The 26,727-nt window shown below is 43.5% G+C and overlaps 1 protein-coding gene across 11 annotated transcripts in view; it reads right to left on the bottom strand.

Annotated features, from left to right (window-relative positions):
• SPATA13 (spermatogenesis associated 13) overlaps positions 1-26,727 on the bottom strand; it is a 266,452-nt gene that overhangs the window by 58,576 nt on the left and 181,149 nt on the right. For 3 of the 11 annotated variants that reach the window (XM_050937140.1, XM_050937149.1, XM_050937143.1), the window contains exons 2-4: positions 19,254-19,351; positions 17,828-18,016; positions 13,642-15,414 (exon numbers count right to left, since the gene is read on the bottom strand). The exons of 1 other annotated variant lie outside the window; for it this stretch is intronic. In XM_050937140.1, the coding sequence (XP_050793097.1) occupies positions 13,642-15,255 (1,614 nt within the window). In that variant the 5' untranslated portion in view covers positions 15,256-15,414; positions 17,828-18,016; positions 19,254-19,351. 7 more of the 11 variants (XM_050937148.1, XM_050937141.1, XM_050937146.1 and 4 more) reach the window with 5 other exon arrangements.

Raw genomic sequence — 26,727 nt, 5'->3', positions numbered from 1 at the left:
ATTCTTGACTTTCCTGACTTAGCTTGCTTTAACGGTCAGCGGCTGAAGCTGGGGTTGAAGGCAGGATTGTGGGCCTCCCCTCCGTGACTGCAGCTGGGGCTGGAGCCAAGGCTAGAACCAGGACTTCACTCCCCTGCCCTGCAAGCGGTATCCTGTGCCCTTGTCTCATGGCTTGCACGGGAGCTGGAGTCGGGGCCCTGCGCCCATGACCTGTGGCTTCTGCCAAGGGCAGGAGCTGGAGCCATGAGCCCTTGCCCCGTGGCTTGTAGTGGGGGTTGCAGCAAGGGTCGCACGCCACCCTCACAGCTTCCTAGGGCTGTGCGACCCCCTCCCCATGTGTGCTGATATTTTACTTATGCAATCTGGTTATCCTAGCCGGCGCTCAATCAATTTTTTAACTTTCATAGCTGACACAGCAAACCCAGAGGTTTAGCTCAGCCCTGGCACAAATTAAGCACTAGTAGATGTAACTGAGAACAGAATTGGACCCTGGGTTTCTAAAATGGTTTAGTGCAGGATAGCATAGTTGATAAAATTTATCCATCTGAGGATCTCAAAATGCTTTACCAACATTAATGAAATCATCCTTGTATGAAATATCCTCACTTCACAGATAGGGGAGTAGGCACAAAGAAGTTAAGTGATTTGCCCAAGGATACACAGAAAATCTGTAGCAAAGCTAGAACCCCAGATCTCTTGATTCTCATAAGACCCACACTGGGTCAGACCAAAAGTCCATCTAGCCCAGTATCCTGTCGCCTGACAGTGGCCAATGCCAGTTGCTTCAGTAGGAATGAGCAGATCAGGTAATCATGAAATGATCCATTCCCTGTCACCCATTCCCAGCTTCTGGCAAACAGAGGCTAGGGACACCATCCCTGCCCATCCTGGCTAGTAGCCATTGATGGACCAATCTTCCATGAATTAATCTAGCTTCTTTTTTAACCTTGTTATAGTCTTGGCCTTCAAAACATCCTCTGGCAAAGAGTTCCATAAGCTAAGAGTGTGCTGTGTGAAGAAATACTTCCTGTTGTTTGTTTTAAAACTGCTGCCTACTAATTTTATTTGGTGACCTGTAGTTCTTGTGTTAGGAGGAGTAAATAACACTTCCTTATTTACTTTCTCCACATCAGTCATGATTTTATAAATCTCTATCATATCCTGCCTTAGTCATGTCTTTTCCAAACTGAAAAGTCCCCGTCTTATTGATCTCTCCTCATATGCAAACGTTCCATGTAGTTGCCAACCCTCCAGGATTGTCCTGGAGTCTCTAGGAATTAAAGATCAATCTTGAATTAAAGATTATGACATTTGACAAAACCTCCAGGAATACGGCCAACCAAAACTGGCAGCCCTACCCCACTGCCAGGAGCCAACTCTGGCTCCTACAGGCCTCCATTCCTACTCCTCTCCAGCAGATTCCCTTGATTCCATACCCAGCCCCCCACCATGCAGCCTACCGCTCCCTCAGGCCCCAATCCTCTGGTTGGCTCCAGCTGCTTCTGCCTATAGCCTGCAGGGGTGAGGACTGCCCAGGGAACCAACCTCCATTAACTCCCACATCCTACTCTGTGGTGCAAGGGTGAGGTTGCTGCCACAGAGTTTGGAGTTGGAGGTGGGGAGGGTGTCAGCTCTGCTGCATTGGTGCACATGGTCGAGGGCTCTGCCACACTCCACTCAGCACAAGAGCATTCCAGGATTGCAGGCAGTTACTACTAGTGCTGCCCGCAGTGTAAGCAGCACAGTGGCCTTTATAGGCCAGACAGGAAACTGCATGTAGCAGCTCCTGGAGTGTTTGTGTTTAGCTGTGAGGTCACAGGAGCCCCTGAAAATGCAAGTCTTCAGAACGTCACAATCAGCTGAACTCAAACCTCTGAAGCCAGGAAACGAAAAGTTAAGGCACACACCAACCCTGCAACTCAATCTTAGCTCTTCCCCTTGGAGCTGGGAATAGCCACTGAGAATGGTTCAGTACGATTGATGCCATATGTAGATAAGAAAAAGGACTATGAGAAGGTGCTATTGTGTTGCGTTGTGTTCAAAAGGTAACTGCAGCATTTATCTGCACATGCTCTGGCCGTATTCACTGGGTTACATGTAGCTGTATTGAATGGTGGAGAGATTAGTTAGAGTGGGTTAGAAGAGATGTTACTGTGCTATGAGAACAGGCGTGCATACCTTGAGGGATCAAGTTTGTCTCATTTCTGCAGTGAGTTCTGTAGGCTGCATCAGTAGAGGTGCCGCTGATTGTCAGTTGTCTAGTGGCATGTATGACTGTGGTCTCTATGGTTAACAATAGGTAAGTGAAGGCAGTGTCTCAGAAAGGACCTTTAGGCAAAACTGAAGGGGTGGTAATATTTTGTAAGTCTAAGGTGGTTTGTGTGAAGTAGACTCAGGGCAGGTCTACACTGAGATTGATGCCCTGAGATCTATCCACCGGCGGCCGATTTAGCGGGTCTAGTAAAGACCTGCCAAACTGACTGCAGATTGCCCTCTGTACTCTACCCTAAACAAGAAGAGTAAGGTAAGTCGACAGGAGATTTTCTCCCGTCGACTCCCCCCCCTCTCCACCGCGGTAACTCGACCTAAGGTATGTTGACTCCAGGTACGTTATTCATGTAGCTGGAGTTGCGTAGCACAGGTCGACTTACCGCGGTAGTGTAGACGTAGCTTTAGTGTTTGAGTGTAGTCAGCTCCTGTTTGCCATGATTGACATAAACTCAAAGTTTGCCTTTGCACAGACGGGTGTTAGACTTTTTCTTACAGAGCTCATATGCTCTATTCCCCAATGTCCTGAAGCATCTGTAGGGGTAATGCTATATGCGTCTTCTTGATTTGTTGGGCATTGCTCGTAGAGGGCATAGTTCAGATTGCATTGTGGGCATAGTGTGCACCTTAATTATTCATTTCCTGGTTGTAAGCAGTTAGTTAGCTCAATGCATTTCAGCGGATGTTTCGATCCTCCCTCCTTGGGATATGTCTACAGTTGACCACTGTAACACTTCAGTGTAGACAGTACCTATGCTGATGGGAACTGATTTTCCCATCAGCATAGGCATTCCACATCCATGAGAGATGGGTAGCTAGATCGATGGAATAATTCTTCTGTTGACCTAGTACTGCCTACAGTGGGGGTTAGGTCGTCTAATCTACAGCCTTCACGGGTGTGAATTTTTCACACCCCATAGCACTGTAGATAAGCCGACTTAATTTTCTAGCATAGATGAGGCCTTGGTCTCAGCAATGTGGTTGGCTGAATGCTCCCAGCATGCCTGTTCTCAGCTGAAAACTACAATCTCAGTACTATATACTATGCCACACACTGAATATGCTCATTCCACTCCTCACTCATCTATGGATTGTACTGTATGCCTGTTTTATGCCATAAGCTTGCCTGTTCTCAGCTCCCTAACTCCTCTCAGCAATGGGTGCCTGTTCCATGCACTGACCATGCTCATTCCCAGATCCCCATCCTGGGCTCAGCACTGTGGAGGCATGTTTTGAAAGGAAGACAGAAATGGGGGGTGTATAGAAGTGAGGACATTTAGCAGGGCTGAGCTGAAGCACCTCTATCCTCTACCACACAGCTTAACTATACTCCTCTGACCTCACTCTCCCTCCTGATGATGATGCTTCTAGAGGGAGAGACTAAGCCTGGAACCACTCCCTCGCTGCTGGAGACAGGGGAGTTCTAGGTTCCTTCCCCTAACTAGGAGGCAGCCATGGAGGGGAGGAAGAGGGCAGAGCTGACTTCACTTCCCTTTCCCTGAGCATGTCATTGTCAATATGCTCAGCTTTCCCCCTTCCCCACTATGTTCCTGCTTTGTCAGCACTCCTCAGCTCCCAGTTCACAAAGTCCCTTTGAAGACCACCCCTTATTCATTGAGATATCACAGAAAAACTATTTTTCTGGAAACTCAGTTCTCCATCAAAGCTCTAGCCACTGAACTGGGTTTTCAGAAACATGGCATTTGAGTGACCCTTGTACTACTGAGGATTGTTGTGTAAGGATATGCTGGCCCGTTAACAGCTGTGCTGGACACCAGCCCTAATGGTTGGCAAAGGGGCAGAGCCATCACGCTGCATCCTCCCAAACTCTACACTCCCTGCACTGATCCAATACACCCCACAGTCACACTCACTGCCCCAATCCTGCTTATTCCCTAGCTTGGCACCGAAATAGTTATAATGATCTGAAAATATTATGAGCAGTTCATGTTGTGGGGAATGTATAGCAGGAACCCTTTGACCAAAAGACCCTGCAACTTGCTTTTCTTTGATCACATTCAGTCCTACTGTTCAGGAAAGAGTGAAGGACATGAGTCTTGACTGCATTACTCTTGGCTCTTTCATCTATTTAATTAATGCTAATTGCTTTGGCAATACTTGTAAAGCAAAATCAGAGTCTGCACATAGGATTTAGAGCACTTTAAAGCATTGCTCTTAAACCAGAAATCTTGGTCTCAGGGCAAGACTTCCAAAAGGAGCCCCCCTCGAATGCAGATAGAGAGCAACTGGTGTGCACAGCACATGATCTCTCAAAGCTGCCAAGGGTAGGGCTCAAATTCACAGAGACTGGGTGCAGCTCAAGTTCAATGGCCACAACATGTCACCTTGAGCCTCCCAATTACCGTGACAACAGACTGCCTACAAATCTTCTAGCTGTTAACAGAGTCTTGTCTTGCTACACATGCATTTCACTCTCTTAGGTATGTCTATGCTGCAGCAGCTAAAGTGACATAGCTATGGTGCTGCAGCTGTGCTGCCACTGTAGTGTAGATGCTTTCTACATCAAGGGAAGAGGTTTTTCTGTTGATGTACATAATCCACCTTTCTGAGACATGGTAGGTAGGTAGGTAGGTAGGTATGTAGACAGAATAATTCTTCCATCAACCTAGCTGTATCTACAGTGAGGATTAGATTGATCTAACTATAGCGCACAGGGTGTGAAATTTTTCACAGCCCTTAGCAACGTAACTAGGTTGATCTACATTTTAGGTGTAGATCATGCCTTAGGCATGACTAGTATGTGCCAACCTGGAGGATTAGAGCCATGGCATGAACCCCAGATGTGTGCAATAAAACATTAGAAGAACAAGGTGATTTTGTAAACAACTGATTTTGTAGGGGGCTGTATCTCAGGAGCCAATTGCTCAGATGACTACAACTTTGGGTCACTAACCCTGTCCTGCACCCTCATGAGGCACAGCAAATTTCAACACAGTCCAAGTCAGCATGTGGATTTTAGAGCACCTAGAATAGTTAACCTGTAGACAAAAAGCATCACTCAACCTTAGTTACACAGAGCTGCAATTGCTATATTTTAGATTTATAATTCTTCATTGTCCTGCAGGTAGAACACTGTGCTTGAATTATAATAAAGTTGATGTAGTTTCCCCAAATTACCACTAAGGCTGCTTAAATGGAGTAGTTTGTGCTGTCATGCTTGTGGTAGACAGAGCCTATGCATCAGAGAGTTTGGTCTCCTCTGCTGTGGCAAATTTAGAACAGCAACTAATTTCAGCAACTTCAGTGGTACATGCGAGTCCACAGTCAAGCCAGTAAAGTATTGTATGTTGTTGTTATTGTTTACAATAATGTGTGCATCTTAGAATAATAGAATTGTAATACTGGAAGAGACCTCAAGAAGTCATCTAGTCCAGTCCCCTGCACTTGTGGTAGAACTAAGTATTATCTAGACCATCCCTGACAGGTGTTTGTCCAACCTGGTCTTAAAATCTCCAGTGATGGAGATTTCACAGCCTCCCTAGGCAATTTACTCCAGTGCTTAACCATCCTGACAGTCGGGAAGTTTTTCCTAATGTCCAACTTAAACCTCCCTTGTGGCAATTTAAGCCCTTTGCTTCTTGTCCTATCCTACTTTACCTCTGAGAACAATTCTTCTCCCTCCTTATAACAACTTTTTATGTACTTGAAAACTTATGTCTCCTCTCAGTTTTCTCTTCTCTAGAGTGAACAAACCCAGGTTTTTCAATCTTCCCTCATTGGCAATATTATCTAGACCTTTCATCACTTTTGTTGCTCTTCTCTGGACTTTTCTCCAATTTGTCCACATCTTTCCTGAAATTCAGACCCTAGAACTGAACACAATACTCCAGTGGAGGCCTAATCAGCATGGAGTAGAGCGGAATTCCTTCTCGTGTCTTTCTTTCAACACTCCTGCTAATATAGCACAGAATGAGGTTTGCTTTGTTTTTGTTTTTGTTTTTTTTTGCAAGTGCTACATTGTTGACTTATATTTAGCTTGTGATCCACTATGATAAAGAAAACTAACCCCAGGCCCAAAAGCCAGGTCTTGATGCTGCCAAAAAATTAAATCAAGACCTTAGGCCTCAATCATACTAACATATAACAAAGTAAGAAAAGTTAATTTTCCACTAAACCCTCCTGAGGCTCACTCTCTGATTTCTCTATACACTACTATTATAACACTATTATATTATTAAAATGCTGCTAAACATATTTAAATGCTACCTTTAAGGGGTTATAAAGTCCCTTAAATAACCCATCCCTTACTGCCGGAATAGACTGACAACTGCTAGGTTACTGTAGTTTATTAAGTAGCTTGTGCACGCATAAAATGACCCCAAGTAACTTGGTCAAAGGAACAAACATGTATTTTTGAACCTAAGTTCCTCAAAATTTTGCTTGGGAACACAGCTGCTAAAACCGCAAGTAGATGGACACCAGGTGCAAGGTCCTGACAAACACAAAACCCGTAAAAAGGGGAAGTTACAAAAAGCAAGCTTGCAAATTAGCTCATTCTTAATATATTTTTAGTAAATGGCGTCATTGTATTAACCAAATATGGTATCTTCGGATGCATGAGTTCATATGGTAATGTGCGGTTTTTGGCTATATAAACCCAGGTATCACTGCTGTAAGGCAGAGCGACTTTTCCAGTCGTCTCTCCCTGCATATATGCTTGTATTCTTTGATTAATCAATAAAGGAGCCTCAGGCTGTCTGATCAACTCAACTGAGTGGTGGTCCTTTTTCCACGACAACTATGACCCCCGACCCTTTCTGCAGTGCTCCTTCAGTCATTTCCCCTTTTGTATGTGTGCAAGTGATTGTTGCTTCCTAAGTGAAGTGCTTTGCATTTGTCCATACTGAATTCCATCCTATTTTCTTCAGACCATTTCTCCAGATCATTTTGAATTTTAATCCTACCCTCCAAAGCACTTTCAGCCCCTCCCTAGTTGGTATCATTTGCAAATTTAAGTGTACTCTCTATGCCATTATCTAAATCATTGATGAAGATATTGAACGGAACTAGACCCAGAACTGATTCCTGTTGCACAGCACTCAATATGCCCTTCCAGCTTGACTGTGAACCACTGTAACTACTCTCTCAGAACTGTTTTCCAACCAGTTATGTACTCCGCTTGTAGTAGCTCCATCTAGGTTGTAGTTCCCTAGTTTGTTTATGAGATGGTCATGCAAGACAGTATTAAAAGCCCTACTAAAATCAAGATATACCATATCTATCGATTTTCCCTCCCTCCACCCTCCTCGCCCCCAAGAAAGCTATTAGGTTGGTTTGACATGATTTGTTCTTCCAGGCTGCTAGTTACTTATCACTTTATTATTTTCTATTTGTTTGCAAAGTGATTGCTTAATTATTTGTTTCATTATCTTTCCAGATACTGAAGTTAACCTGATTGGTCTGTAATTCCTCATGTTGTCCTTATTTCCTTTCTATAGATGGACACTATATTTGCCTTTTCCAGTCCTCTGGAATCTTTCCCATTTTTCATGACTTTTCTAAGATAATCACTAATGGCTCAGATACCTCTTCAGTCAGCTCCTTAAGTATTCTAGAACTATTGCTACTAACCTTTTTGGTGAAAACTAAAACAAACAAGTCATTTAACATGTCTGTCGTTTCCACATCTTCCATAGGGCTCATCTTTAGGGGGGCCAAGAGCATGGGAAATATTCCAAACCATCATCATACTTAATCATCTGTTGACGACAGCTGAAAGCAAAATGTGTGTTACAAGTGCTACAGAAAAACATAATACAGAGAAAACTAGATCTCAGCAAGGGCAGCAAAATTCTGGTATCTGGGGGGAATTTAGGTGTTGTACGCACAAAAACTTCACCAATTTAACTAAACAGATCAGTTACATTGGTGCAATCCTCTTGTGTGGACACTCTTAAGTCACTCTCAGTTATAGCTGAAAAAAACTGACATAAGCTGAATTGACATAAAGCATTCATAAGCTGATTTAAATGTCCCCACAAGGGAGTTGTACCAATTTAGTTAAATTGGGACAATTTGCACGTGTAGACGAGGCCTTAATTTTCAGTTTTAGTCACAGATATAGATTAACAAAGTTTCATTGAGTTTATTTGCTAGTTCTCTGATAAGTACTTACTAATTGACTGGGTAGGGCAACTAAAGCCTGATCTATACCTAAAAATGAGATCAACTCAGGGAAAAATTTCACACTCTGTGAACATAGTTAGGTCAACATAAATCCCATCAGATGAGCTTTCTGTCAACCTAGCTATCCTCTCTCAAAGAGATGGATTAACTACATCAATAGAAAAATCCTTCTGTCAATACAAGAAGCAGCTATACTACGGTGCCATTGTAGTGTAGAAATACCCCAACACTAGTCTATTTGACCTTTAAACAACTTTTGCCAGTCCTTTGCAAAGGAGAAGGCTAAAAAGAACACAGGACTCAGCTGAGTTTAAGAGAAACAAGGTAGTCAGATTGGAATGTAGAGACATCAAGGAAGTCTCCTTCATTAAGGGACAGATCCTCCAAACTCTTGCTCACATAGGCCTTGTCTACACTACAAAGTTGCAGCGCTGGTGAGGGGGGTTACAGCGCTGCAACTTAGGATGTGTACACACCTGCAGGGCATTACCAGCGCTGCAACTCCCTGTTTGCAGCGCTGGCCGTACACCCGGTAGTGCCTCGGGTGTAGAGGATCCAGCGCTGGATCACCAGCGCTGGTCATCAGGTGTAGACACTCACCAGCGTTTTTGTTGACCTCCGTGGAATAAGCAGGTATCCCAGCATACCTGAGGAAGCCTCTCCGGTAATCAAACAAACTCCACTGCCCTCCAAGCAGGTCTCCTTCCCCGCGGTGTGCTCTGGCGTTCCCCGACCCCCCTCTCCAAGCAGGTATCCAGCCCCACGGTGTGCTCTGGCGTTCCCCGACCCCGCCTCCAAGCAGGTCTCCTTCCCCGCGGTGTGCTCTGGCGTTCCCCGACCCCCCCTCCAAGCAGGTCTCCTTCCCCGCGGTGTGCTCTGGCATTCCCCGACCCCCCCCTCCAAGCAGGTCTCCTTTCCCCGCGGTTTGCTCTGGCGTTCCCCGACCCCCCCCTCCAAGCAGGTCTCCTTCCCCGCGGTGTGCTCTGGCGTTCCCCGATCCCCCCTCCAAGCAGGTCTCCTTCCCCGCGGTGTGCTCTGGCGTTCCCCGACCCCCCCTCCAAGCAGGTCTCCTTCCCCGCGGTGTGCTCTGGCGTTCCCCGACCCCCCCTCCAAGTAGGTCTCCTTCCCCGCGGTTTGCTCTGGCCTTCCCCGACCCCGCCTCCAAGCAGGTATCCAGCCCCGCGGTGTGCTCTGGCGTTCCCCGACCCCCCCTCCAAGCAGGTCTCCTTCCCCGCGGTATGCAACAGCGCTGCAGCGTGGCCACATCTAACACCACTTGCAGCGCTGGTTGCTGTAAGTGTGGCCACTCTGCAGCGCTGGCCCTATACAGCTGTACTAATACAGCTGTAACAACCAGCGCTGCAAAATTGTAGATGTAGACATACCCATAAGTACTCTGTTTTTAGTACTATAGTTGATCTACATTAGCCAAACAGGAGTTGCTCCTCAGCTTGGGTTGAAGTACTTGGGTAAAGACTGCCAGGAGTATGGGTTTCCAGGATAGCCCTTACTGCCACTGATCCACCAAAGACAGTGGACATCTGTAGTGAAATTCGATACATGCTCTAGGGAGCACTCAAAACAAGGCAAAAAAAAAAAGAAAAGAAAAAAAGAGAGAGAGAGATGGCCTCATAACCTTCTGCTTCCTGAATTTAGTAGCTGAGTAGGGCCGCAATCTTTCATGCTGATCTGCATGGGCTGACATTTGACTTCAAGGGGCTCCTCATGGGTGCAATACTTTGCCCCTGCAGAACAGCTTGTAGTTTCAGGGCTTAGATCACCCATAATTCACTTCAAACAAAAACACATTTGGGACAAGTGCGCTATGTCCTTGTCACCAAACTTATGGGAGAAGGAACAATCAGGTGCTGGAATAGCAAGAGAAAGAGAAGAATAGATCCAGAAAAGGCTGCAGCAGAACTATGAGCAATAGTGCTAGTAAGTATGATGATATAGATTTATCTGTTAGAAGATAGATAGGTTATCCAAGTAGATATCTCATTCCCTCTGCCCCATATCAAGGCAATTCCTCAACATAAAACTATCTGTTAAATGTTTTGGGTTGACCTTTTAGGAAGGTCAAAACACCTCAGGTAACAAGCATTTAGGTAACTTTCTGGGGTTTATCTTAAACTAACTTACCTAAGAACAGCTTGGGGCCTGAGGCAAAGGAACATGTCAATTATGCTTAGATGGTCTGTATAAGATCCAAACTGGACTGTATTAGATACTGGCCTCTACCACAAAGTTAAAATCTGGATCTGAACTTTCCCCAAATTTGCTGAGGCTCTGTGGTTTTGGCTTGGGCCTATCTCTGTTCAGCATGATGTGTATTGTATATTTAATTATGTAGTTGTGACCACAGAATGCTAATGGATGCATTGCATAAGTGTGCAGATAAGATCCAGTGAAACTCTGAACCTTTGGAGGCTTGCCCATCAGGTTGTTGTATTTATCGTTAGGACTCCATCCTAAGATTTGTGTACTCGTGCTATCCAAAGTTATATCTTAAATGATAGCTTATTCTAAATGCTGTGAAACTGCCACAAAGGCATTGGGGGGCGGGGAGAGGGGGGATGCAATGCTGTAATGGAGAGGTAGAACACAAAGCTATGAAGGAATCTCAGTCAAAACTTCAAACCAGCATGTTGTCACGTGGCATTCAGGATAGAGCCTACTGGCTGAATAAGCACAGATTTAAAATATTTCTGACATCTGAGGTGACTGTAAACTTGGGCACAAAGCAGATGCCATAGCTCCACTCTGCTGGGAAATGTGGAGAGAGCAGAGCATGCTCTCCCTCCCATCCATGGCAACTCAGGGATTGTTTACACTGACGGTAGCACTTAGTGAAGACACTATCTATGCTGATGGCACAGCTTCTCCTGTCAGCATAGACACTCCATGTCCCTGAGAGGCAGTAGCTATGTGGACAGCAGAAACCCTCCTTTTGCCATAGCACGGTCTACACCAGGGGTTAGGCTGGTATAACTACATCACTCAGGGATGCGGAAAATCCACACTCTGAGTGATGTGGTTATACCAACATAAGTTGGTAGTGTAGACCAAACCTCGAAGTGGCTATGGCTTTATGGCTCTGGATGTGGTGGGGAGCAGATAGGAATAGAAGGGAAGAGAAAGTTTCCACTTGCCGTGGAGGGCACATTCCACTCACAATTTGTAGCCAGGTATCCACCAAGTTAACACTGCTCCTTGCATTATTAGCTTCTGCTCCATGTCTGTATCCCCCTCAAAAAGGCACAAACATTTCCTTTGCGCAGGCATGGGCAGAGAAGCCAATGGTTGAATGTCCTGAGGCTGAGGGGCCCATTAGTCAGAAACTCCATTGGATTTTCCTGAGTTCATCTGCCTCTTGTGGGTATTACCATCTAATATGTCTCAAAATACATAACGACCACTAGTTCAGGGTGTGCATTTCAGTTTAGACAACTGAAAGAGGAGATAAACTGCAAAGAAAACTCACAGAAGTACTCTACATCCTCACAGGTAAAAAATCAGTCAATATTAACACCAAGATTTGGTTATTTTTAGATAAGTGTCAGAAAACAGGACATAATATTAAATATAATTTAGTAATAACCTGTATGTCTGATGTACACATACATAGAAACACATCTTTAAAGCAGTGCCAAGTTATTTTGGGAGGGGAAGGCAGGAGTTTGGATTCAGGGCTTGAGGATGTCATGGTTATAGTTCACCACTAGATGGCAGTTAGGTAGCATTAACTCTGTCATTTAACTGCTGCATATAGTTTCCAGGAAATGCAACTGACACATATAAACATATATTAGCACTCTCATGTCTCCAGGCTGTTAAAAAGCATCTCTGCATGTGCACTCTGGGTGTGAAAACTGCAGAATGAAGCAGACTGGTTTTGGCATCCCAAGAACTTCTAATGAGAAACTTTTCTACTGCCCTGATGCATATACATTATTACATGTCATTTCCCAATTTTAACACAATTCTGAGTATCACAAGCTATTTTTAATTGTATTACTTTGTCCAGAAGAATGATGTTGCTTATAATGAATATTTACAGTCACTTTTTACAAAAGGCATCAGGCTTCATTAACATAAGAAATCCTCACCCATCTCAAATCTATAATTTGACTAGCTGAGATTTTTGTGATTTATAATTAACGCAGGCACTCCACATTTTTGTAGACAGTATAATGTCTGACAAACAGGAGATGGTAGAACATATCAATCTTCTGATTTTATAAACTTTTCATCTGGGATACAAAAGGGAGAGACCTTATTTACTGTTTTTGTTTTGGGCGCACTGGTGCAGTTAAACCAATGTAGTTGTATACTCTTAGCACAGATGGGCTGTGTCAGTCTAAACTGTGACGTGCACTAGCTGTACTTTGAAAGTGAGGTAAGTCACAGTTTAAACAGGTGCAGGATGTCTACATTAGAGTTCTTCACTGATTCAGCCTAGTGCAAAACCCACACTGTACATAAAACCTTAACTGTGTCCCATTTACTCAAAAATGAAGCAATATAACTGGCCACATCCATTGACAGTGATAAGTTTTTAATTAGGCGCAGTGAAATCAATCATAGTTAGTAGCAACATATTAAGTCTCCACCCATCATTTTAAAAACATTAATAGACAACTACAGGTAAAATAACTGACTGCTTTTGAAATATGCCTCCAAATATTTCATTAATTTACCACCAATCATTGCTGGTAATGCACAGTAAAAACAACTAGAGGTTTGATTTATGTTGTGCCTTTCACCTCATTGTGCTCTACAAACATTAACATTTTCTGGACCAAGGGAAGAGTGCAACCTACTGAATTAACGTGACTGCACGGAGTTCCACTTAAGTGTTCTTCAGCAATCTCCCAGGCAAGAACTGGCCCAGCCAGTCCTGGCTTAGCTTGGTAAAATCCAACAGGATCACGTCACAAGTTGGTATAACTGCAGGCCATAATAAACTGCCCTTGAAAAATGTACTTGAACAGCTTTGCTGCCAACACTTTCTTTAATATTAATATACACAGGGAAAAATAATTTCATGTTAGCTTCCAAACCTGGTATTTAAAAATATATATATCATTGCTTGCTGGCTGTCAAGCATATTTTAGCATTAACAAGCTGCAACAGCTCCTAGCATTCAGGTTGTTATTTTTGTATTAATAAAAACAAACCTTGCAACATGAACAACATATAGTGGGGGTTTGCTTTCCTTCTTACCTCTTCCTTCTTTTCTTCGGTACCAGAAGCTAAATTGAGGCTCAGCTGAGAGTGGCTGCTTATGCCACTGTCTTCATTTCCATCATCATAATATCCAGTTTGCACTGAGTCCTGGAAGCAAACAGGATTTCTCCCCAACTTCAGAGCAGGTAACTCAACTCTTTCCTCGCTTTCCATTGAGCTCAGTGACAATGTACTGTGACGATCCGGGCAATGGAAATTAATATTGCACTTGACCTTCTCAGCACTGGGGCTCTGAGGTTTAGGGGCAGTGGGCCTAAGAGGAATGCTAGGCTGCTCATATTCACACATAAACTGGCTGGTACTTTTTGGTTCGTCAGAGTCTACATAAAACACTTCATTAGGAAGTGCACTAAAGTTGTTAAAAGTGCTTGAGGAACTAACATCATTTAAGACACATGATAATGTCCTGAAGCTGTTGGCTTCACCAGTAAATACATTTGTTTCAGTGTCTGTATCCTGAGAAACAATTGGACTATGAAGATGCAGAGTTACAGGAAAGGTAGAATCTGGACTGCACACGGGGGAAAAGCACCTCCGTCTGTCATTTTCATTGCTACTAGAAACCCTGCGGGAGTAGTCGTCATGTAGTCTGCTGTTTGGTCTTGTTCTCTGGTTTTGTTCGTTCAGAGGAGGAGTCATGCTCTTAGGACCATCTTTCTTCCATGCAACATCTGTAACATTGCTTACAAGTTTCAAAACTCTGTCAAAATCCTTTGCTCTGACAGGGCTCTTCCAGCGTTTTGACTGTCTCTCTGGGTTTCCACTGGCTTTGTCGGAGTCAGCAGAGGAAGTGCTTACTGTCCTTTGTGGCACTTGCTTTTCACTTGCAATCTTGAGGTCAGTGAGATTTGAGGTGGACTTCCGTTTGAACGAGCTCTTTTTCAGAAAGTTTAAGCTATCTGTGCTTTTGCTTCTCCTGTAGATAATCCTGTTGTTTTCAGGATCTTTCACTAAAATTTCACAGATCTTTGGCTCCTGGGTGATAGGAGATGTTGGCCTCGTGCAGTTCTGCTGACTCTGAATTTTATCAGTGTCTAACAAATTGATGCGGCCAACACCATAGGCGCGTCTGATACTGCGTGATCGGTGAGTATTCCTCAGGAAGGAGTCATCACTTTCCTCTACATCAGAGCAATCAGAAGCCAAACCATCCACTACATTATGGGAATCATGTAAAGGCCCCAAATAAGTCTGAACTCTCACCACTGCACCATTCGAGACATGTTTTCCCACAGTGTTCTCATTTAAGACATCTGAGCTTTCTCTGGCCTGAATTCCTTGAAGAACTGAAGATTTTAATTTCTTGAAAGATCCCATTTTTCTAATGGAAGACAAAGCATTCCACGTTGAAGAACTGCCCATCACAATCAGAGAACGAGGCCTTTCTGAGTTGGAGGTAGTTCGTTTCCTAGGGGCAGAGAAAAAGCGCATGATTTTTGAAGGGCTGAGATTGTCATCTTGTATTTCCTCTTCAGCACTGCTGTTGCTATTGCATCCCCCATTGCTAGTTATACTTCTTGGTTCTTTATTATCCATTACTATACAAGTAACAGTGGTGCCATTTCTGCAGCCATTCTGAAATGTTGTCATGTCCTCAATGCCATAAGCATGAGGGCAGAAGGTGCTATAGCTCAGATCCACAATACCATCTTCCTCAGTTGTTCCAGGTTCCAACCCTTCATCTACTGCACCTCTTCTTGCCTTGTTTTCACATCTACTGTGTGAACTGAGCTCTCCAGACCGCACTGCCTGTGGCAAGAAAACAAAGCCAGCAGTTAGCCATTTTTCCCCCCCACAAAATTCCCTACAAAATAAGACATGGTTCCCTATGAATAAAATCAAGGACTATTAACTAAACAAAGCTGTATCATGGGCCTCGGGGAAAAGCTGTTAATAGTTCACTTTAAACAAAAGGGATACTTACGTTCTGTTTAGTTATTTAAAAGACAAGTTTAACTTAAATATGTTTTTGTTTATCTGACTCAAATAGTCAAACCTACCTTAGTAGAGCAGATATACTGTAATGCTATGCGAGTTATCCTAGCCAGTATAACAATACATTTTAAGCAAATATAGCCCCACCTCTAAAGCACAACATTATACTAACTATTGCAAGAAACAAAATTATAACATTGAAACACAGTGACAGATGCTTCAGCGCTTGTCTTGCTCTCTCTTTTATTTTTAACTTGAAGCAAAATGGAAACTTAAAAAAACCACTATTCTGGGGGAGCTGAGGGCGGAGAGGGATCCAGCTATTTTTCTCATCACAATACTAAGTTGCTGAATTCTAAGACACATGGCCATATATGCAACCAAGGGGAAAGACTCGCATCAAAAAGACTGAGTGCCTTCAGACTTATAAATTCCCTATCATGTGCCACCTATTCTCATGATATTATTGACTTAATACAACAACAATAATAGAACATGTATATTTTCTATAGTTTGTTGCTATCCAAGGGCCAAACTTTGATCACCTACTCATGCATGGAGTATCACTGAAGTAATAAATGCAAGGCACTCAAGTACCTTGTAATTTCTTTAGCAAACAAGCCTAAGTCAGTCAAATCTACAGCAAAGTAATTTTCTCTAATAGAAGAAAAATACACAAGCAGGTATTTGAGGCAGTAAAAAAGGCAACGACATACAAAAGACTGTCCTGATGATGTGCTGTTGGAAGAGTGACCTAGGGCAGCCAATGGTGGGATGGGATGCAGATAAGCACGGGAGGAAGCAGCATGTGTTGTGCTTCATGTACTACAAACAGACAAATTAGGGTTCACTGGGTTGTGCTTTCCTGACCTTTTGGTTCATACACTATCCACGGATGCTGGGAGGGATGGAAATTAAACAAGAGTGGTAAACAATTAAAAAAGTTCAGGGACCCTCAACCTAAAGCAGTTACTGCCCTTACTATGAGAGCAAGGGCAAGTTTCCTTGGTACTGTCAAATTTTGCAGGGCCAGTGGGATCAGAGATAGTCCATTCCCGGATACCTGGGTCTTGGCCATAAAATAAAATAAAAGTAGGAAATGTACAAATATACTAAACAAAAGAAGTACCCGTGAAATCTGCTCCTGACCCTTTGAAGCTTGGTCAGTTTTTTTTTATTGTAAGGTCTTGGTCTCAAGTAGTCATATGAACTTTAAAGGCTAATTTGAAACAGGAAGTAAAAGCCCCTAGCAACCAGAAAAGCGAGGAAGAAGCACTTAGGCACAGCGTGAAGACAGAAAGCTTCCCCATTCACAGGGGTTAAACAAGCCATTCCCATCACCTCTCCACACTTGGCAGGTCAATGAATATTAAAGGCAGAAGCCCCAGTTGTAAATGTACCAACCCTCCCCCACCCCGTGCACATATAAACAATTATCACCACATGGAGTACAGTACATTCAAAAGCGCACGAAGCTTTTTCATGGTTACATTTCCCCCTTAGAATGAATAGATACTAAACACACCATAAATAGTAAACAGTGTACATGTCAAATTATAAGCAAACATAAGATACTCCAAATGTTAAGCTTTTAGAAGCCTTGAAAAATATTGGACCCAGACTTTTGAAGTTGAGTCCCTCCTTTTGGATACATTTTAAATGGAGGTTTTAAAATCTTGTTCCCTATGGAGCGTGTTTCGATGTGACGCTTAAAATCCTCCTTATATATATATGTATTTAATCCCCCTCATTCAAATTGTCTCAGCTTGAGCCTGCCTTGTTGCACTCTGGTTACTTGCTGCCTACAAGAGTTGTGCTGGGAGAGGCTTATTCTAACGACTGAACAGAAATGGGCAAGAGCTGTCTGACTAAATCCAACGGCTTGAAGTTCAAGCCTGCCCCTCAGTTTGTTGCTCATTCAAAACTGCTGCTACTTTTACTCTACTGTCATGCAAAAAAGAGAGGATTTTTGAGCAACATGGTTTTCACCCCCCAAAACAAGCCAGCTTTCCAAGTAATGCATCTTTCCATAACAATTCTCCACCCTTGGCACTACTCTGGTGGGAGAGCGGTGTGTGCAGGGAGAAGCACACCTACAAATAATGCCACTGAGTCCAGCACAGACCAGAGGCTTATCTGTCGTGTGCTCCAGTCCCTCGAGAAATAACTACGGGGGGAGGAGACAGACGAAGGGCGGTCAGAAGACTAACTTGCAAACATTATTTACCCAACACAGTGACGGTAGAAAGCAGCACGCTGCACACGCCTGGTTCCGTGGGGCAGCCAAAGCTCCTTTATGCCTCAGCCATCCAGAGGGGCCTGGGGTTTTCCAAGTGTGGTCAGTGTCCGCTTGGTCTGGCTCGGGCAGAAGCACCTGCCCCGCTGCCCACCCATCCTCCCGGCAGGAAACTCGCAGCTAGGAGAGCAGAGAAAGCGGTGTCCCAGTGCGGGGACGGAGAGGGAGCAGGAGCCCATTACCTGGGAGGAGCTAGGAGGCACAGGACCGTAGGCAGGACTCACAACCCGAGGGGGCAGCCCCGCTCCCAGCCCTACCCGCAGCAGCAGCTCCACGGAGTCCTTCCCCCGCGCTGCTCCCCTGGAGACAGAGCGATCTGTTTCCACATCACTATGGCAGCAGCCGGGAGGGGAGGGAAACTCTAGACCCGCTGGGGGAGGAGGCAGCTCTCCCGAGAGTTGCAGGAGCAGTGCTGGGTTCAAAGGCTGTGTGCAGGGGCTGTGCGGAGCAGCCAGAGGAGAGGCAGGGGAAGAAGAGCTGTGTGAGCTGGGCTCTCACCAGCAGAGGTTGGTCCAATAAAACATATTACCTCACCCACCCTTGTGTCTGCCCCAGTAGCGACTATGTCAGGCTGTGGGCCTGCTACTGGCCTCTACAACGAGGGGCTAGAAGGAGCTATTCTCCCCCCACTGCTCGTTTTTCAATGACAGTTTCCCCAGCAAGCCAACAGGCGGAGGAGTGTCCCAGCTGCTGGCCCCCTCTGGCCTTTTCTCCCCTCCCACCTGGGAGGCAGAGTCCATGGACCCCTGCATCTGCAACTAAAACAAAATTGGCTCAGGCCCAGGGCTGCGGGAATACTTAGCACCTAGCGAGTGATTTACTTTTCAAAGTGCTGTATTAAGGGGCTGATTCCCCTTTCCTTTGCCCTCCGCCCTGCAAGAGACAAAGTGGGGCTGTTTGTTGTGTTGTGTTTGAATTTAATTATCATCCTATCAAACCAGATAAAGACTAAACTAGGAGGGTGGTGGCATTTGCACACATTAATAATGAAGCAATTGCATTTCCCTGTTGGGTCTCATTGCTACTTACTTTGTTCAAGTTGGCTTCCACTTAGGGATTGAATATGAAGGAGGTGGGGGAGGCAGGAGCAAGAGAAATTGCAGCCCTCCAAATTATCTGTTTTCCTGATCTTAACTTATAACAACCTCCCAGCCATTGTTGTACTTCTGGTTCCCACACCCTCTCCTCAGCTGTTGGTCCTCTACAAGTTGCATTCTCATTTGTTGTATTGAGAAAATATTTACTTTAACCTTCAGCTTCAAAGCTAGTCTTCCCCATCTCTTGCAAGGACTTTCACTTATAATGCCTGGTTTTCCATGTGAGTCTTCCAAGCTGTGGTTGGTTTAAAAACACTTACCTTTTTATTTCAAATATGTAAGGCCAAATCCATCCCTGGTGCAACTCCATTTATTTCTATAGTTACTCCACAGGTGGATTGGCCCCATAGGGATGATTCTGTCAACGCAAAACACACAGAATTTGTGACTGGAGAGAACCAGTACTCAGGGTTAGGCATGTCCTGCCTCATTTTGCTATTCACTATATATTTCTAGTTATTACAGGTGGCTGAATTTAATGATCTCTGCCTTTGGTCAAATTTTCATTATGTACATTGTCTTCAGCCACTGTTCCACGTTCCAATAACAATCTGGTATAAAATGCTCACCTTTATATCAAACATCTTTCTCACTTAAATATTTAAATTGTACTAGTGTCTCAGCTATCCTGGGCCCCATTATGTAAGGTGCCATGCAGATGTTGGGACATGCACATCAGTTTCCCATTAGAGAAAAAATCAGTGATGCAGAGTAATAAGTGATGTGGGGTATTTCCGTAGAGTAGCTTGCTGTATTTACACTAATACACCAGTCCTTTAATAGACGTAGTCACAAACAGCAAGAGGGCAAACCACTTTCAGAAATTTCAGCCCAAACACCAATGCCTGGTTCCCAGGATTTAGAGTAGCAGCTGTGTTAGTCTGTATCCGCAAAAAGAAGAGGAGTATTTGTGGCACCTTAGAGACTAACCAATTTATTTGAGCATAAGCTTCGTGGGCTACAGCCCACTTCTTCGGATGCATAGAATGGAACACACAGACAGGAGATATTTATACATACAGAGAACATGAAAAGGTGAAAGTTGTTCTCTGTATGTACATATATCTTCTTACTATGTGTTCCATTCTATGCATCTGATGAAATGGTCTGTAGCCTATGAAAGCTTATGCTCAAATAAATTAGTTAGTCTCTAAGGTGCCACAAGTACTCCTGGTCTTTTTATGGTTCCCAGGATATGACTCTGTCCCAAGCATTGACTTGAATTAAAGAGATTAAGACAGAGAACAATCATAAAACCTACAAAATATCATCCAAGTCTGAACAGTGCTTGCACACTAAGGAAAATAAGACCATCTGGTGACTCCTACCAAAACCATATAATAAATGACAGTCCCTGATCTAAAACACTGAGGTATAAATCCTCAAAGATATTTAGGCACCTAATTCCCATTGAAATCAATGGGAATTAGGTGCCTAAATAACTTTGAGGATCTGGGCCTTAGGGCTGGTCTACACTGGGCATTTACATTGGCATAGCTACATCATTCAGGGGTGTGAAAAATCCCCAGTGTAGATAGTGCTAGGCTGATGGAAGAATTCTTCCATCGACCTAGCTATCGCCTCTCAGGAAGTTACCTTACCTCTGATGACAGGAGAACCTCTCCTGTGAGTGTAGGTAGTGTCTCCGCTGAAGCAGCTGTAGCATTTCAAGGGCAGACAAACACTTACAATCTAAGGCCACGTCCAGACTACGGTTTTAAAATCGATTTTAGATACGCAACTTCAGCTACGTGAATAACGTAGCTGAAGTCGAATTTCTAAAATCGAGGTACTCACCTGTCTGGACGGCGCGGCATCGATGTCCGCAGCTCTCCCTGTCGATTCCGGAACTCCGTTCGGGTTGATGGAGTTCCGGAATCGATGTAAGCGCGCTCGGGGATCGATACATCGCGTCCAGACTAGACGCGATATATCGATCCCCGAGCAATCGATTTTAACCCACCGATGCCGCGGGTTAGTCTGGACGTGGGCTAAAAGGTGACACAGCAGGTGGATGAGACAAGTGGGCAAGGGGAAATGTGGTAACACATAAATATGACGTCATATGTGGAATTCTTAGCCAGTCTGCAGTAGTGACTATAGCTTTCCATCTGCCTAACCATTACTAGGCTGTTCTTTATTGGATGTGTTACAGACAAGGTAAGCTTTGAGGAAGGACTTGAAGGAGGACAAGATACTGGCTTTATGGATCTGGACTAAGGAAGCCCAAAAGTGCTTGTTAGAGAAACAGAGAATGAGTCTAGAATCGCTAGTGGAGTGATGGAAGGAGGAAGTCTTGCAATAAGATAATAGGTCTGATATCTAGGGAGGGCTAAATTGTGGAAAGCTTTGTAGATAAGAACAAGAAGTTCATGTTTCATGCATTAGAAGAGGGGGAACTTACTGAGGGATTTATAGTGGTGGTGACAGACTAGAAGGTGATTTTAGGATCAGCATTTGGATGGATTTGAGGGGTAAGTGTATCACAGTGTATTGAAACAGCACATGTATCAGAAATAGATTGGAAATATAGTTTTACCACATGTTATAATAGCGCTGTATATCAGGGACTGCTGTTCAAACTTTCACTCACTCTCTCTGATAGAAATATTGGTGAAGTGCCTATAAAGTTCTGCAGGTTTGACCTTGTATAATGGTCACTCTTAAAAACTTGCCTTGGATAATTAGATAAGATTATTACATCATGGTTTGCAATATCCCTTATTCTTGTCTCTGCATACTATGGGAATACCTGGAATGTTGCAATTACTGAGGTAACATCAGTTATATAAACCTCTATCTGAGGTGATTGCATGTTTCTAAGAGTGACTGCTGTATTTTGTATCTCCCAGACCTGTTTGTGTTAGTCATCAGCTTATGCTAAAACCCATTTCTGACTTTTGTGGTTTCATTGGGTCAAAGCACTGCCCTTGCATACATGTATACAAGTTCTGAATTCAATGGGAGTTTTGTGAGTGTGTCTGAGGACAAATTTCAGTTTGCTGTTATCAAGAATAATGAGTGTCTGCACTTTCTCCTTAACTTGGATATCCTTTTTTTTTTTTAAATAGGTTGATTCAGACCCATATATACAGTGCCCCAAGTGCAGCTATATCAAGGTACCAGCCAAAATTACGGGCATTGCCCTAGTGTAAGGAAGGAGAACAAGGCCCACTATTCTTCCTTTAGATATGAAACATTATTCTATTTTTCTAGCACAATATTTCTAGGAAAGAAAGGTGCATACATTCCCAAAACCTAAGGGCAGGGGCGGCTCTAGGGATTTTGCCACCCCAAACACAGCAGGCAGGCTGCCTCCAGTGGTTTGCCTGCAGAGGGTCCGCTGGTCCCACGGCTTCAGTGGACCTCCCATAGGCGTGCCTCTGGGAGGTCCTCCGAAGCCACGGGACCAGCGGACCCTCCGCAGGCAAGCCGTGGAAGGCAACCTGCCTGCCGCCCTCGTGGCACCAGCTGAGCGCCCCCCGCTGCTTGCCACCCCAAGCACGCGCTTGACGTGCTGGGGCCTTGAGCTGCCCCTGGCTAAGGGCAATTTACAGCGCTGCAACTTTCTCGCTCAGGGGTGTGAAAAAAACACACCCCTGAGCGCAGCAAGTTTCAGTGCTGTAAAGCACCGGTGTAGACAGTGCACTAACACTGGGAGCTACGCCCCTCGTGGAGGTGGTTTTTTCAGAGCACTGTGCTGTGACCACACAAGGCACTTTAGCGTTGCCAGTGTAGACTGGCCCTAAGACAAGCCCAAGTTAATTCTTCACAGAACATAAATGTCTGTTTCACTATTCCACAAATACAAAATGTCACCCACATTTATAACCAAGACTGGCTGCTTTAAAGCAGAAATAGTGGCTTGTTATCCAGTTTTTCCTTTCTTGAGAAGATGAATGTTATTTGTTACTAGAGATTGTGCAAAAAGATGGAATTAAGAAAACATGAATAGCACTTTTATAGGTACTTCTGAGAAGCTGCACTATACCCTATTATTTACAGACTAATAATTTGACCGCACCTGAGTAACAAAGGATGTAATTCAATCAGTGGTTGTGCTGGCATTATAAACTATGGGAGACCAAGTCCAAAAGAACTCCAAGAATAAATTCCAGATTGATATATGCACAATGGTATTATTAATTACTTGATAATGATCATCACAAATAGCCATAGCAACACAAAATTTAACTTGTTTTAGAAGTTTAAATCTGCGATTTAAAAGAGGTTTAAAATGCATGTAACAAAAGAATGAGAAGGATTATTTAATGTGCAATACAGGTGGAAAAGGATTATAAAAATGTGACACAGGAAAAGCAATATTAAGATCTTTCATGGTGAAGGAGCAAGATGAACTAGAAAATGAAATTGAAGCTTTTAGTGGGTATTGATATTTTTTCAAATATCATAGCACATCAATGGCTGCATGTCAGCAGCTCTTATCTAATCAAGATTGTCATCTTCCATAGGGTGGGAAAGTCTGAAGGAGAATAGTTCTGTTACTTCCAATGGAGGAGGAGGAACCCTGATGCTCATCCACTGATATTTTGTGATTCTTTCTCATTCTTATTTTAAAAGTATATTTAAAGGAGAAAGAGAGACTGGGAGCTTATTAATACTCAAGAAAAACATGGCAAAAAATAATTTGCTACACTGCACACAGTGGGGCAGGATGGTGGGGTGTGGGTTAAGTGCAATATTCTGAATGTGTTTTTTTAAAAATCATCCTACATTAATGGGCAGGCACCCCAATGCAATTTTGAATAGGTGAAAGTATTAGAATAACTGATTCTCTTTCATTAAACTATAGAGTGTTTTCTGAGGTTTACAGTATTTACCTAATGTTGCAATTTGTATCTGTCTTTTGCATCTCAGACAGACTAAGGCTCTGATCCAGGAAACAATTACCCTCATGAGAACCTTTACAAGTCCCACTAGGGATATTAGGCTGAGTTATGCTCTCAGGGAAATTAACAGCAACTCCTCTACTGAATTCAAGGGGAGCAATATCAAGCTCTTAATTTGGACAGTTTAAAAATGAGGAACAGTAGACATTTGAATATGCACTGCAAATTAATTGTGTCTGCTTTATGTATAAATTAGGTTTCAAATATACTAAGGTTGTTTCTATTTATGTAAGTTTCTAACAGGCATAATAATATACCAAAAGGAATTCTCCAAATTCAATAGCTCTGTCATCTTGGCATTTAATCTCCCATTCCAGTTCATGAACCATGCTGTTAAGGAAATGGCTCAAAGGGCTGCTTGGTTTAAACTGATTAATTTTCTTAATTTGACAGAGGCAAGTGAGAAGTCATCACCAATACAAGTCTCTTCATAAAGCTACTTTATAATTGTTCATTAAAAGCCAGGTTCTGATGCTCTTACTCACTAGGGTGACCAGATAGCAAATGTAAAAAATCAGGACAGGGGGCGGGGGAATAATAGGTGCCTATATAAGAAAAAGCCCCCAAAATCGGGACTGTCCCTATAAAATCGGGACATCCGTTCACCCTATTACTCACATTAATACAAGTGAGTAAAGGTACAAATTCCAGCTCATTGAGCTACATCTGTGCTAGCTCCGATCGCATTCTAAAAACAGAAGTGTAACTACAGCAGGAAGAACTAGCGACTCTGAGTAAATCCTGTCCACGATCATGGGTACAAACTCTGGGCGGCCAGCCCCTCCCACTGCTCATGGCTTCATTGCTACTTGAGTATTCTATTTGCACCTCCAGCTCTAGTGTAGACATATCCATGCTGACTGCAATAGGACTGCTTGTGGAGTACAGAAATGATCAACGCAAGAAAGTGTGTCAAACTGGGTTCCAAACGAGTGCTGAAATCCAACTTATAAATAACTGAAATAGGACTTCAGTTTTATCATTTAAAATGTTCTTTAGCATTTGCGTTGAGAGATTGTTTCACTTAGTTCGCTGCACTCCATTTGGCACACAGATCTAATTTAGGGTGGACACAATAGCAGGATGGTATGACGCCATCAATGAAAAAAAGACTCCTATGTACCAAGTTACCATTGTCCCCTCTCAGTGTTGGTCTTACTCATCCACCTACACCATTGCAGCTGCACACAACTTAACGAGGGACTCGGCCTTTCAGTCTGTTCGAATGCTATTTATATCCCCATTGAGTCTCACTGTGATGCTATTATTGTGTTCCCATCCTCAAGAGGCATTATTAAGACAGCATGACATAAAGAGATGCTTCATACTACAGAAGAGCAGTTTTCAATAAATAGCTCATTGTGTCCAAATATAAAGACAACTTCCTGTTTCCAATTAGGAAGGCTGCATTCTACCTTTATCTTGTGACTCACAAAAGTTTAAGGGAAAAAAGAGAGAGGGGAGGACTGTGGAGATGCAAAATACAGAAAAGTGGGAAGGAACAGAGATTCAGCAGTGAAGTGTGTCACAAGTTTGGTCCCATGCACATTTTCTCTATGTTCTTTTAAAGTTATTAGAAATAGATTTTCTGTTAAGTGAAAAGTACATTAAGATGATGGGGGAACCACATGTTGGGAGAAAAATGTACTGACTATAAGAGACAGCTAGAGTGGGCTCTTTGTTAGCACTCGATTATAGCCATTTAGATTCTATTGTTTTCTGTTCTGCTCTTTTCAGGTTCACATATCACATCTATTCCCCAGGTATCGGATTGCCTCATTGCCGTAATTTATCTGTTATCCTTATTCTTAATATTTATATTTAAAAACCTATTAATAGCTCTTTACAACCCCCTCCCACCAAATAACTATCAAACTGCAACCTTGCCATCCTGTCATCACATCTCTCAACCGACCCCCACCAAACATGCCTGGGGAAATAAATGGGTCTTGCAGTATGCTCAGGAGGATCAGAAATATGGGCTCTTATAGAGCAAGGAGTTCTGAATTCTAGAGCTGAGGCCCCCTCACACAGGCTGCCCTGCTCATTCAGCAAGTGACATTTTAGTGAGACTAAATAACAAGGGAGAGGTGCACTCACTGAATCAAAGGGACTGATTTAAGGCTCCGTCATGTTTCTGCTAATGGTCACCCCTCGACATATTACTGAATCATGGAGTTTGGTCAGCTGTGAAGCTGGACCAAGCAGATTTGCACTGCCATTGAACCAAAAGGCCAGCTGGACTGTCTGCTACATCAGAAGTTTGCTGACATATTTGCAGGTAGAGCTCTGCAAATCTGTGGATATCTGCTTTATATCCGAGGATATCTGCAGACCATGTTTGTGGATCACGGATGGATATGAATCCAAATGTTATATCTGTAGCCCTGCAAATCTGCAGATACCCACGGATTGTGTTTGCGGATCAGATATGGATACAAATTTTGTAACCGCACACGGTTCTACAGGGAGACGCAGCTGGATATTGACTATTCTCAGATTGCATACAGAATTTCCATACAAAGAGAGATATGAAGCTTGAACACCAACTTCTGTACACCCCAGCATCACCAGATAATTCTGTCTCTGAGACAGACTAACAGTGGTGAAATGGACAAGGAAAGAAAGATACCCCACAACTTTATTTTGTTTCCTGAAGTTTCAGTTCAGCACCACAAACAGGATCCTTCTCCCATGTCATCTTCCAAGGGAGAAAGAACTGCTGTGACTAACGCTTCCTCAGACAACCAAAGAGTTCTACGTCTGTGTTTTGTTCCCTTCCCAACCTTGCCCCAACTCCGCATCCCATCCTGACCCCATCCAC

Source organism: Gopherus flavomarginatus, chromosome 1 (genome assembly GCF_025201925.1).
Source record: "Gopherus flavomarginatus isolate rGopFla2 chromosome 1, rGopFla2.mat.asm, whole genome shotgun sequence".
NCBI lineage: Eukaryota > Metazoa > Chordata > Testudines > Testudinidae > Gopherus > Gopherus flavomarginatus.
Note: the sequence above shows the minus strand (reverse complement) of the source record. Positions and strands in the feature narration are given on the sequence as shown.